Genomic DNA, 13,534 nt, shown 5'->3' on the forward strand with positions numbered 1-13,534 from the left:
GAAACTTAGACACACTGCTAACCTCACAAATCTCTTACATATTTCCTCCAAACCAAAAACAACCTTAAAGCCTATCAACAACACCATCAGGATGGGTCTACTTAATGTTAGGTCTCTTAATAACAAATCGTTTTTAGTTAATGATTTTATTACCACCTCTAAACTGGATTTTATGTTTTTAACTGAAACATGGCTGGAACAAAATAACAGTGCAACCGTTCTGATAGAGACAGCTCCTCCCAACTATAACTTTTTTGATGCATGTAGATCTGGAAAAAGAGGTGGAGGGGTTGCTGTTATATTTAAAAATGTTTTTCAGGGGAAACAGATGTTATTTGGTGATTTTCCATCATTCGAATACCTTTGTGCTGTATTGAAATGCTCCCCCAGAGTTCTCCTATTAATTATTTACAGGCCACCCACATACTTTGCAAATTTTTTCGATGAATTCACAGAATTATTGTCGAGCATCTCCACAGACTTTGACTGTCTAGTTATAACTGGTGACTTCAATTTTCATACTGATGATTTGAATGACAAGTGTGCAAAAAAACTTTTTACCATTTTGGACACATTTGAACTGTCCCAACATGTGAAAGAGACTACTCATTGTAAGGGCCACACTCTAGACCTGGTTATCACAAAGGGCCTCAATGTTTCTGATCTCTCTGTGACTGATCCTTCCTTGTCTGACCACTTTTGTGTTTTCTTTAATATATATTTTATTCCCGACATACAGACAAAATCAAATACTGTCAAAAAACGGTATATCAATGAAGAATCTTATGTACTTTTTAGAAAGGCCATCTCCTTACTACCACCTCTCAACCCATGTTCTGCTGATGATCTTGGAGAAAACTTTAATTTGAAAATTTTGAAAGTCATGGATGTCATTGCACCTTATAAGGTTAAAACGATTTCTGGAAAGCAAAAGGCACCCTGGAGAAAAGCTGCTTCTGTAACAGCACAGAAAAAAGAATGCAGGAAGGTTGAACGCATCTGGCGTAAAACAAAACTTCATATTCACCATGATATCTACAAAGAGAGCCTCCGTGCCTACAATTCAGACTTAAAAAGTGCTAGAGAAACATTTTTCTCCAATATCATTAAATCCAATAATAATAATGCAAAAACCCTATTTGCAACTGTTGACAGACTGACCAACCCCCCAACACAAATTCCACCTGATCTCCATTCCACGCAGAAATGCAATGAGTTTGCAGCTTTTTATAGTGATAAAATTGAAGGCATCAGACGCGCCATCAATATCTCCACTTCAAACAAAAATGTTGGACTACCACCCTGTTCAGGCAAAAGTAACGTGGCAGGGATGGCATGCTTTAATGTTATTGACTCTAAAACTCTTGTGGAAACTGTTACACAACTAAAGCCATCCACCTGTTGCCTTGATTCTTTACCTACTAGGGATGGGCGTGAGGAATCGATTACTCGAGTACTCCTCGTTACAAAGGAACTCGGTTGGTGGACAGGCAAACTCGAGTTTGCATATACACACACAAGCAAAGTTTTCTGAAGCAAATGTATCAATTTTCTGTCGGCACCACTAACGCATGACGTGGGCACAAAGAAAATTAAATGCATCCATTTCCATGGCGCGTTCCGTGCCGTGTGCAGGCACGCCAGAATTCAAAAAGTTAAGAGATGGCGGTTAAAGCAAACCGCAGCGAAGAATTGAAATACTTTAAAGAAATAGGAGATCATAAGGTGAAATGTAAAATATGCCAAGCGAAATCGAGCTACCAGAAAGTACTATGCGGCAAGATATGCTCCTGAAACACAACGGTGAGTTCGGGAAAGCAGACCCGCAGCAACGGTGAAAGTGAAAGTGTGTCGGCTATTTTCACCGCCGCAAGACGCAGCTGTAATCCCGGGCGTGTAGAGAAGATCGCAACGCTGAGTATTTCCATAGTCCATTTGCTGCCGTTTTATTTGCAGCTTTAAGCATTTATTTGCAATGGTTAGGCTACTTGTTTCGTTTTTTTTAAACTGTTACAGGCCTTGGTTCGACGTGATTTAAATTGTGAGACGCATATTTATTTTTGTAAGGAAAATGTGTTTTGAACGTTTGCAAAAATAAATAATGAATACTCTGATAACTCTGACTGTTTTGATGGAAAATAAGCATTACATGTTTGGTTGGTAATATTGCCGTTCATCATCAGGCCTATTCCTGCTGCAGATGCGTTGCATTCTAAAAATAGATTTGATTTAAAGGTCCCATGACATGCTATTTTATGTATTCTTTAATATAGGTATTAGTGGGCAACTAACACAGTATTTAAAGACGTTCCCGAAATTCAGCCGTGGTGCAGAGTTACAGACACTCCGAGCCAGTCGCACATTGAGCTTCCCCCAAATGCGCTGTTTCGGTGGGCGTGTCAAGGAGGAGGGTGAGGGTGTGGCCCTGAGCAGCTTGCAGCCACGGTACCATGCGCTCTGTTTACAGTGGATGTATCGCAATGGCGAGGCGCACACAGCCTTTAGCCGTGTTCTGTAAATATTCTAGAACACACGGGAGTCCTGGAGCTCTATATCTAAATATTATCATATAGCCTACACAGATATCTATATCATATAATCTATCTTATCACGGCCAAAAGCTGTGTGAGCCGATATTATGAATCTCAAACGACCGCGTTGGGTTCTCCGACGTTCCTGGTTCTTCAACGTCCACATCAATGTGAATACACACACTGTAATGCAAGTGTTTCTTGTCGGTTCTTTGACGTGTCTTGTATTTCCACAACGAGACTGTCGTGGGGGTTATCTGAGCCATGGTTGAGAAGGAATTGGGGGAAAGGAACTTTGGTTTGACTCGCTGAAGTACATGAACTGCGACATGCCACCGGTTGCCGCGAGGCACCATCGCCCGGCAGCGGGCAGCCGGCAGCAGGCAGCGCGCGGTTCAGTCGACTTCAGGTTGATGTGAAAGTGGAAGAACCAGAGACGTCGCAGAACTCGACAAAGTCGTTTGTGATTCATAATATCGTCTGGAGGCGCACACAATTTGTTATATGATATAGATATCTATGTATTATATGATATTATTAAGATATAGAGCTCCAGGACTGTAACGCAAGTGTTGTACACTTCCTTGTTATTTGGATAACCGTTCTGCTGTTGGTGTGATGGCGCATAACACGTCGGACTCTCGTCTCTGGTATTTCTACAACGAGACTCGTATTGGGGATTATCTCAGCCAAGGTTGAGAATGAATTGGGGGGAAGGAACTTTGGCTTTGACTCCCTCAAGAACATGAACCACGACATGGAGGAGAAAGGGATTGTTGGCGGCGAATGTCTCCCGCTTGAGCCCCACTGAGGGACCACCGCCGGAGGCGGAGGTGCATAAGCGCTGCCCGGCAAAGATCCCTTTCTCCTCCTTGTCGTGGTTCATGTTCTTGAGGGAGTCAAAGCCAAAGTTCCTTCCCCCCAATTCATTCTCAACCTTGGCTGAGATAACCCCCAATACGAGTCTCGTTGTAGAAATACCAGAGACGAGAGTCCGACGTGTTATGCGCCATCACACCAACAGCAGAACAGTTATCCAAATATCAAGGAAGTGTAGGCCTACAACACTTGCGTTACAGTCCTGGAGCTCTATATCTAAATAATATCATATAATACATAGATATCTATATCATATAACATATTGTGTGCGCCTCCAGACGATATTATGAATCACAAACGACTTTGTCGGGTTCTGCAACGTCTCTGGTTCTTCCACTTTCACATCAACCTGAAGTCAACTGAACCGCGCGCTGCCTGCTGCCGGCTGCCCGCTGCCGGGCGATGGTGCCTCGCGGCAACCGGCGGCATTTCGCAGTTCATGTACTTCAGCGAGTCAAACCAAAGTTCCTTTCCCCCAATTCCTTCTCAACCATGGCTCAGATAACCCCCACGAAAGTCTCGTTGTGGAAATACAAGACACGTCAAAGAACCGACAAGAAACACTTGCGTTACAGTGTGTGTATTCACACACACACATGTGGCGCTCACACGGTCGAGTCTCATTGGCGGGCCAACGTCTCTGGGCGGGCCAGGCAGAGTAAGGGGAGGAGCTGAGATTCCTGATGACGTCATGAATACAGACATTCCAAATCAGCGCGCTTGAGCCTCCGTTTTTTCAAAGGCGAGCAGAACAGCTAGTGCTAGTTTTACACCAAACGCAAGTTTTAGCCACTGGGGGACCATAGGCAGGCTAGGGGAACTCATATTTATGTTAGAAAACCTCACAAAGTGAGATTTTCAGGTCATGGGACCTTTAACGAGTACTCGATTGATCCTCGAGGAATTCCTTCGATCACTCGAGTTTGGAATTTACTACTCGTGCCCATCCCTATTACCTACCAACCTCTTTAAGAATGTTTTTGACTGCCTAGCAATAGACATATTGCAGATAGTTAACAACTCTCTCCAGTCAGGCAACTTCCCAAAAGCCCTGAAAACTGTCCAATACTTTTGGACAGGTTAGAAAACTGGGTGGGGCTTTCAGGCACAGTCTTAAATTGGTTCAGATCCTACCTACAAAATAGGAACTACTTTGTTTACATCGGCAACTTTGTATCAGAATCAACCAACGTGATGTGTGGAGTCCCACAAGGTTCGATCTTAGGACCCTCTTTATTCAACATCTACATGCTCCCACTAGTGCAAATCATGCTTAATAACAATATTGACCATCATTGCTATGCTGATGACACGCAAATCTATGTATCGCTATCACCAAATGACTATCGGCCCATAGATCTGCTGTGCCAGTGCATTGAGCAAGTGAAAGACTGGATGTGCCGAAATTTCCTTCAGCTAAATGAGGATAAAAGAGAGATAATTGTATTTGGTGCTAAAACGGAAAGGCTTAAAGTAACCCAACACCTTCACTCTCTGTCCCTGAAAACCTCAATCAAAGCCAGAAATCTAGGGGTTATCATGGATTCTGATTTACATTTCGAAAGTCACATCAAATCAGTTACAAAATCTGCATATTATCACCTTAAAAATGTAGCAAGACTTAGAGGGCTCATGTCCACCGAAGACTTACAAAAACTTGTACATGCCTTTATCACTAGTAAGCTTGATTACTGCAATGGTCTCCTTACAGGTCTCCCAAAACAAACTCTAAGGAAGCTTCAGCTTGTTCAGAATGCTGCTGCTAGAGTTTTAACAAAGACCAAAAAATTTGAACATATTACAGATTCTTAAATCGTTACATTGGCTTCCTGTAGGTCAGAGAATTGATTTTAAAATCATGTTGCTAACCTATAAATCCCTACATGGTTTAGGCCCAAAATATTTAACTGATATGCTTCCACTACATAAGCCTTCTAGAACACTAAGATCTTCTGAGACCAATCTGTTAATTATCCCCAGAGTAAACACGAAACATGGGAAAGCAGGTTTTAGTTACTATGCAACAAATAGCTGGAATAAACTCCCTGAGGATTCAAGACTTGCCCCAACTCTGAGCACCTTTAAAACAAGATTGAAGACTTTTATGTTTGCTTTAGATTTCTGCTAAATCTTAAATACTTTACCTTTATTTTACTAAAATGCCTTTTTAAGTTTCCCTTTATTTTCTATTTTTACCAGAAAAATACATGATCTGATACCAGAGAGAAAGGTTGTATAAGGGTGAATAAGGCCTTTGGTCTGGGCTAGAGTCCTAGAAGCTGGGTTAGAGTCCTAGAATATTGTCCTTTAGGTCGGGTTGTAGTCTGTAGACTTGGGTTCCAGAGAGACTGTTGATCTGATCTTAAATACATTGCACTTTCAATTTTACTTACTAAAAAGCCTTTTTAACTTTCAATTTAATTTTCTCTTAAATATATTGCACTTTACTTACTAAAAAGCCTTTTTAACTTTCAATTTAATTTTCTATTTTTACCAGAAAGATACATGATCTGATACCAGAGAGAAAGGATAAGGGTTACTAGAATCCGGGTTGGAGTCCCAGAGAAAGTACCAAGTTCCTTTTAGGTCGGGTTGGAGTCCCGACGCGGATACCAGAGAGACTGTTGATCTGATCTTAAATACATTGCACTTACTATTTTACTCATTTCTTTGCATATGTTTTCTTTTACTTATCTATTATTTTATTTTATTGTATAACAATGTTTATATGTGAAGCACTTTGAGTCTGCCTTGTGTATGAAAAGTGCTATATAAATAAAGTTGCCTTGCCTTGCCTTGCCTTAGTTGCCACCAACAACAATTAGTTGCCAGCTCCAGGATGACATATCAGAATAGGCTAGCCTTGGATATGTTATTCGCAGAAGGAGGAGGGGTGTGTGGGATGACAACATGTTGTACTTTCATCCCCAATAACAAAACTCTGCATGGGTCGGTGGCCAGGGCGCTGGCAGGATTACAATCCCTCAGGTTAGAATTGGCAGAGAACTCCGGCATTAATGACCCTTTCACTGGATGGTTGGAGAACCTGTTTGGTAGGTGGAAGGGCTTGATCCAGTCAGTACTCGTCGCGGGGATAGTGGTAGTGACCGTGTTAGTTGTGGTTGGTAGCTGTTGTATTCCCTGCGTAGGAGGGCTACTGAATCGGCTGATCACCACAGCAGTGGGAGCTCCAGAAGCGCCAGGTTCCATCCAAGCATACATGGGGATCAGATATACCTACTACTTTTGGATCAATTTCTAAAATCCGATTTATTTTAACTAAATATCTGAACACGGACGAGATATCACCTGAGAGCCCCGAACTGATCCAGCTGCAGTATATAGGATAGTCATCACCTATAGTTACACCTGTATCTAAGAGAATCAATATTCCTGGTTTACTTGAATGCCGAATTATTAAACAACCAATGCCGGTTATGTTTGTTATTGTATAGTATTGTTTGGTTGCAAGTGTAACATGTTGTTGTTGTATCACTGAACTGATAATGGGACTGTTGAATTTCTTTGAGCCAGTTGGTAACGTTCCTTACGTATGTTCATAACTTTTGGTCAGCCGAGTTCACGATTGGACGTACGGAGGAGGCCAAAGTGAATGCCGTTCCATAAATAGGAGAACGCGATGTGGTTTTGCCTCCATAAGGAGTTTTCCATCTACTAATCGGTTGGTGGGGTTGATGATTTTTTCTATTTTTGACTTTAGATTTTCGGTTTGTTAAGTGGTGCTTATTGCTTAAATAATGGTAATCTGAGATGACCAAGGAGGGAATTGTGACGCAAATGAGTGGGTGGTGATATACAGGCCACGAGAAAAACTGCAGACCTCCAACGGAGGATATTGAAAGGAGCCATAACTGTGATTGGGAGCGTCAGAAATCAAGCCTTATCAAAGAGACATCCTATTTGTGGGGAGATGGAGACTTTGGTTCATTGTTTAACTGACCCGGCCCTTTCTTTGCTCTCCTAGCCCAGTTATATACCTGTATTTGCGAAAACTTTTCAGTGATGAAATTAATATTTGGAGAAGGCAAAATGTTTTATTTTTTACCTAAAAATCCATTGACGCGATTCTGCCCGACTGGGAGCATTGCCAGAAGCGTTTTTGCTGCAAACAAACAACAACATTGCCCAGATGTAGGATGGCCACACCAGGTGTTTACACCAAGCCCCGCCTCCCTGCCAGGCTTGGCTGCAGGTGTGTGCCGGATCCCTCGGTGTCGGTGTATGATGTTCTATAGGCGCTTTATGCTGAGTTGGTGGGAAGTGCTGCTCTAAAGTGCTGGAATTTAACTATGTTATGTACATTTCCTCAAACGGCATGAACTATTTTACGTGTTGGGAATACAGACATTTAAAGAGATCATGCCCGAATACGGAGCGGGGAGGACAGCCTTCTGGGGCCACGAACACGGCAAGTGAGGCGGTGGCAGATCAGACGTTTGAGGGACAGCCAATGCAAGTTGAGCCAGTACCGCAGCAACACCACCGGCACCTGTGGTTGACTCCCGGACAGCCGGTACTGCACCAACACCACCGGGACCTGTGGTCGACTCCCGGACAGCCGGTACCACACCCACAGACCGGGGTGAAACTGACGGAGAAAGAGTTGGCTCTGGCACCTTAGCAGTGGCGTCTTTGCCAGTGGGGCACGGCCCCACCAGAGAACGCTGCCGTGCAGGGCACGATTATACTTATACTTATTCTTTTTTTCTTCAAAAATGTCATTGAGCATAAGTTAATAATACATTAATTGTTAATAATTAATTACATGTCCGCAGTTTTAATTTGATGAACGCAATTTTTGTAGTGTAGTAGTTGTGTGTGAAATAGTTCGTTGCTCCGTCTCGTCTGTTCCGCTCGGTGGGGCACAGCCGAGATGGCCCCGTCTGCTGCAGTGTAGAAAACTGGTGCTGTTGCGCGAGCAAGCGCGTGCGCAGCGCCCGCTTCTGTTTCGGCGGTGGGGCCAGAAGTTTAGTGCCCCAAAGCTTTTCTCATTGGCTGATTTGTAGAAAGGGCGGGGTTTACGGCGGGAGCCGATCAGATCTTGCTAGCTGGCTAACGTAGTTACTGTTACAGTTACTGTTACAGTAAATAACAACAAATGGACGTTTCATTCATTAAATGATGAATCGTGTTGAGTATCTGTCTCATGTGAGATTTAGCACTTGAACAGAAGTTGGAGATAAAACGTTTGGGACCACATCGCCCGACGGATTTAATCATTATTCAAGAGGGAAAGGACAAGAATAGATCGTTCAACCAGGAGTGGTTCAAGCGGAAAAAAATGCTTGTGTTTCACCTCAGCCACACAAAGGAGACCAGACAGCACTGTCCTTAAAGCACAGGTAATTACCATCTTAGCCCAAACTTACTTAAATTTTCACCCAGGATTATCCAGGTCTGAATAGGCAACCACTCTATCAGGCTAGATTCATTGTTAATTGTACAGTATGGTGGCCTGCAAACTTAATGCAACTTAAACCATACTTCTTCTTTTTTTGGTATATTGTGAGTGGTGGCTTTGCATATTGATTGCTGTGTAAAGGGTGTGCGCCGTTGTGTTTTTATTGTTGCCACGTTGTTGTTTTCTTGAGTTTTGATATTGTGAGATCTTGAACGCTGCCATTTGGTGGTGCTATTGCTATAATAGCCTAATATATGTCGTCAGATTCGCGTTTGAGTGATGGCATTATTCAGCTGCAATTTTGGTCCCCTCTGTCACTTGCTACTGTTTTTTTTGTGATGGTAGTAATATGTGGTATTTCTGGATTGCGTTATAATATTTTTCTGCATGGGCCCCACCAGAGTTTCCAAACCAAAATCGCCACTGCACCTTAGCAGCCAACGACTCGCGCGGCCTTGCTGGAGGTAGACGCTATGGAAGGCGCGCAGGAGACGGCGGGCCTACCGCAGCTGCAACCGTCCAGCACACCAGGGCAGAGTGGTGGCAAATGAAGGGCAAAGAGAGGTATGAGCCAGGCGGGGGCGAAATCTGTGCGCAAAGAGCACTCCTTGGAGAGAACCAATTTTGAGATAGATGTAAATAAGTACGAGGATGTTATCATGGAGGATGTGCAGCAACCTGTAGAGGGGGCTAGTGTGGATGTTCTGGAACAGCTTTTTCAGAGGGGCGAGAAGAAGTTGTATTCCATAGAAGATTCCTGGACGTCATAAAGGGTCATCGGAAAATAAATATTTAATGTTTTTCCCTGACTGTAATTTTTTTCTGTTGTCCTCTACTGCAGCCTTAAAGGAGCATTTCACCGGTGCAAACATGAATATGTATTGAAATTGGGTCCTATATGTAGTCGAATAATAAAATAAAATTCTAATTTGGTGCCGTCTTGACCGAGAAAAGGCAGAAAGTGACTTTTTGGCGCTTGTGGATTGAAGACAAAAACTCCCACCATGCACAGCTTGGCTGGCGGCCACTCCCGCTGATCATCTCCGCCTATCGGACACCTTGTTCCATCTACTAATGGAACAAATCAGCGTGGAGCTTGAACCGACGTCACTAGAGTAGTGACGCTTGCACAGAAGCATACGGCCAACATCTTTCCTTATTCTGGGTGGAAATAGTAACATAGTTACGCCATTAAATGCGTTTATGTAAACATTTTTAGCGAGAAATGTGCATTTTAATTTCATAATGTTCGCTCGTTGAATTTGAAGGATGTTTGGTTTGATAGTTATGACGAAGAGGGAACGCTCCATTCACTTGCATGGACAGCGTCTCTGGTTGCTAAGCAACCTCAACGTCTTGGCGGACTATATTATTGTTATTTATATCCGAGATTATTTAATCTAACCCGATCTAAACTCTATCATGCACCCAAACATGGCGGCGTTTGGGTTTCCTACCTCGGACTCCTAAATCCAGCGCAGCCACAGGCGCCTTGGCGCGTTGAACCAATTTTTGTGACACATAATGATCAAGCGACAAGTTAGGCACGTTACACGCGTTTGGTGTGGCCGTAGCCCGTGTCCACCAAAAGCGTTTTTTTATGCGGTTTCACCCAAAAAATCGGCTTCGTGTGGACGGGGCCAAGAAGGCGAATACACGTCACCAAGACGGGGAGACAGCGCCAGGCGACTTACGCCACTATCTGCCAATGGATCGTGGATGCCTGGGCTGATATAACAGTCTCCACTGTGGTCCAAGCTTTCACGAGGGCAGGAATAATCACTGAACTGCCAGGCAACAACAGCGACAATGACTCGGATAATGACGAGAGGAATCCGGGCATGTTGGATGCCGTAGGCCTACTCGCCCAACTGTTCAATTCGCACACACAAGAATTTGAGGAATTCGTAGACGAGACGAAATCTTCTATTCCAGGGGTTTTCAAAGTGTGAGAGAGTGAGCCCCCCCAAAGAGAAAAAAATTCAGCTGAGCCCCCCCCCCCCAATTTTTTTTTTTTCTAAAGACCTGTGTTTTGAAAGCTATGTTAATTATTTTACACATTTTAAACATCTCTGATCATAATTTTAAAACATTTGAAACATATTTTTTAAAAATTTTAAACATATTTCTGAAACATTAAAACATCTTTGTGCGTTTTTAAACACATTTCTTAACACAATTTAACAACTTTATCTAAGCATGTTTTAACTTAACCTTTTTTAAATACATTTGAACATCTTAATCTGTGTAAACTGCCAGTTTACACAGATTCATTCAGGGTCCCCGACTCTGAATTTTCAGAGTCAAATCAGATCTGCTTTTTCCGTCCAGAGATTCGACTATTCGGCTGAGTTTGTTTACCGGCGTTGCTATGGTGACCTAAATTATTATAAGCAACTGAAAACGATGCCGGTTTGAAACTAAAACTGTGATTCTGAAAAAGTATAAATGCTATCAAAATTCCGTTGATAGTATTGAAGATACAAGTGTGTAGATTTGTTCAATGGTTTGAACGATGGTAAACGGTTGAAAAATGAATGAGTTACGATGTCTAGAAGTAGGTGTATCAGAATGGGCTGACGTCTTCAATGAAAACAGCTGAAAACGAAGCGGTATGAAACTAAAACTGTGATTCTGAAGAAATTTTAAATGATATCGAAATTCTGTTTAGATATTATTGAAGATACAAGTGTGTAGATTTGTTAAATGGTTTGCACGAAGATAAACGGTTGAAAATCGATTTAGTTAGGTTACTTCTACAGTTGAAGTACGATTGATGATTTGAATCTTCGGGTTTATTTTTTTCTCACGTCGCGCCCCCCCTGAAGAACTCTGGCGCCCCCCAGGGGGGGCGCGCCCCACAGTTTGAAAACCACTGTTCTATTCTATGCGCCTAATAATCCGGTGCGCCCTATATATGAAAACAGTTCTAAAATAGGCCATTCATTAAAGGTGCGCCTTATAATCCGGTGTGCCTTATAGTACGGAAAATACGGTAGTCCTCGTTTGTATTTCTTTCGAAATGGTGAACTTTTGCATGGAGCCATCTTCTATGTCAGATCCAGTACCCTCCGCCAATGTACTTCAGTTTTATCAACAGCCTCTGTTATCTTAGCTTCAGACGCTGTGGATGTTAGTTTCTGCTGGTGAAGTCCCACCCACTGGCACTGCTCTAATAGGTCTGTAGCGTCAGTGGGTGTGGTTGTAGTCTTACGAGAATCATCTCCTCTTACACTTCCTGTTTTCTTGTACGCAAAAATCGTCATATTGCGTCATTAAAAACAGGAAGTGTTGGAGATCGATACGGATCTCTCCAGTCTCTCCAGAAAATAAGGGAATGATGCTAGACCATTCAAAAATATGCGGGGGGTTCTAAAAATACAAAGCTTATGTGAAATGGGTGAAGTTTCCCTTTAAAAAATCCACCATGACAGAACTGAACATGCAAAGCGTTTCAAGAAGCTAGTGCATTAAGGAGCTTCAAAGTGCAGTAAGGGCTAAATTGAGTGTATTGTCTGCCTCTCTGTCCTTCTGTCATTTTCTTTGTTTTTGTTTGATAAAAAAAAAAAAAGGTTTATGATGGTTTATGACATGTCTGAGTGATTTGTCCAAATTAAAAGTCAAAAGTCTCTTGCTCTCTCTCGCTCTCTCTCCACGAGTGTGAGGGTCTCTCTACCTGCTCCAGTCTCTCTCTCTTCATGAGTGTGAGGGTTTCTCTACCTGCTCCAGTCGCTCAACAGAGGCGTAGTATTTGGACCACCAGTCGATGACGTTCTCAGCCGACTCATCAGCGATGGTTCTCTTCTTACGCTTGGAGGAGCGGAAGCTCTACACACACACACACACACACACACACACACACACATAGAGACACACACAAGAAATATGAATATGAATAAATAGCAAGATCAACAATAATACAGACTATTCGATGTGTGTTTGTTAGTGGGGACTGCGTGACCGTTTCTGGGTGTGTTTGTGAGTGGGGAGTGAGTGAGTGTGTGTTTGCTCACTTTTTTCTTCTTGAGAGAAGCTTCTGTCCTGGCAGTGGCCAGGGTGGGAGGAGGGGCTTCCTCCTCTACAGTGATCAGGACGTCCTGAATGGTCGGTACAGTAGAGCCGGTCTCTGAGCCCTGCTGCAACACTTCTGTTGGACCAGACACAGGTCTGATGACCGCAGAACACAACGGTCCTGAGCTGACATCAGCGATCACACCTCCTCACTCAGCCTGGAGCCACAGGACTGTGTGCTCTCTCCTCTCCTCTCCTTCCTCCTCTCTCCTCTCATCTCTCTCCCCTCCTCTCTCCTCTCTTCTGTTTCCTCTATCCTCTCTGCTCTCTCCCCTCTCCTCTCTCTACTTCTGTCTAACACAGACTAACTATGATATTCAACCTGCTGACCACATGATCGTCCAGATGAACGCAGACATTGTTGAGTCTGTGTTAGATGATCCTCAGGTCATCCACAACTGTATGTAAACAAATGTATATACATACATAAATGTAGACATAAATGTCTAAATAAGAACGAATAACTCACCTGACCTGCAGATTGAAACATCTTACCTTATTTATTAAAATACATATCTTATGTATTGAAATACGTAACATACATACCTTATGTATTCAAACACAGACCTTAAGTAAGTACATACCTTATGTATTCAAACACATACCTTATGTAAACACAAACCTTACGTAA

At 42.9% G+C, this 13,534-nt stretch overlaps 1 protein-coding gene across 1 annotated transcript in view; it reads right to left on the minus strand.

The window, feature by feature from the left end:
• Positions 1–13,534, minus strand: part of fer1l6 (fer-1 like family member 6) — a 210,437-nt gene that overhangs the window by 95,576 nt on the left and 101,327 nt on the right. The window contains exons 29-30 of the mRNA XM_056610925.1: positions 12,846–12,979; positions 12,553–12,660 (exon numbers count right to left, since the gene is read on the minus strand). Of these exons, the coding sequence (XP_056466900.1) occupies positions 12,553–12,660; positions 12,846–12,979 (242 nt within the window). The remainder of the gene's footprint in view (positions 1–12,552; positions 12,661–12,845; positions 12,980–13,534) is intronic.

Source organism: Gadus chalcogrammus, chromosome 16 (assembly GCF_026213295.1).
Source record: "Gadus chalcogrammus isolate NIFS_2021 chromosome 16, NIFS_Gcha_1.0, whole genome shotgun sequence".
NCBI classification, from domain to species: Eukaryota; Metazoa; Chordata; class Actinopteri; order Gadiformes; family Gadidae; genus Gadus; species Gadus chalcogrammus.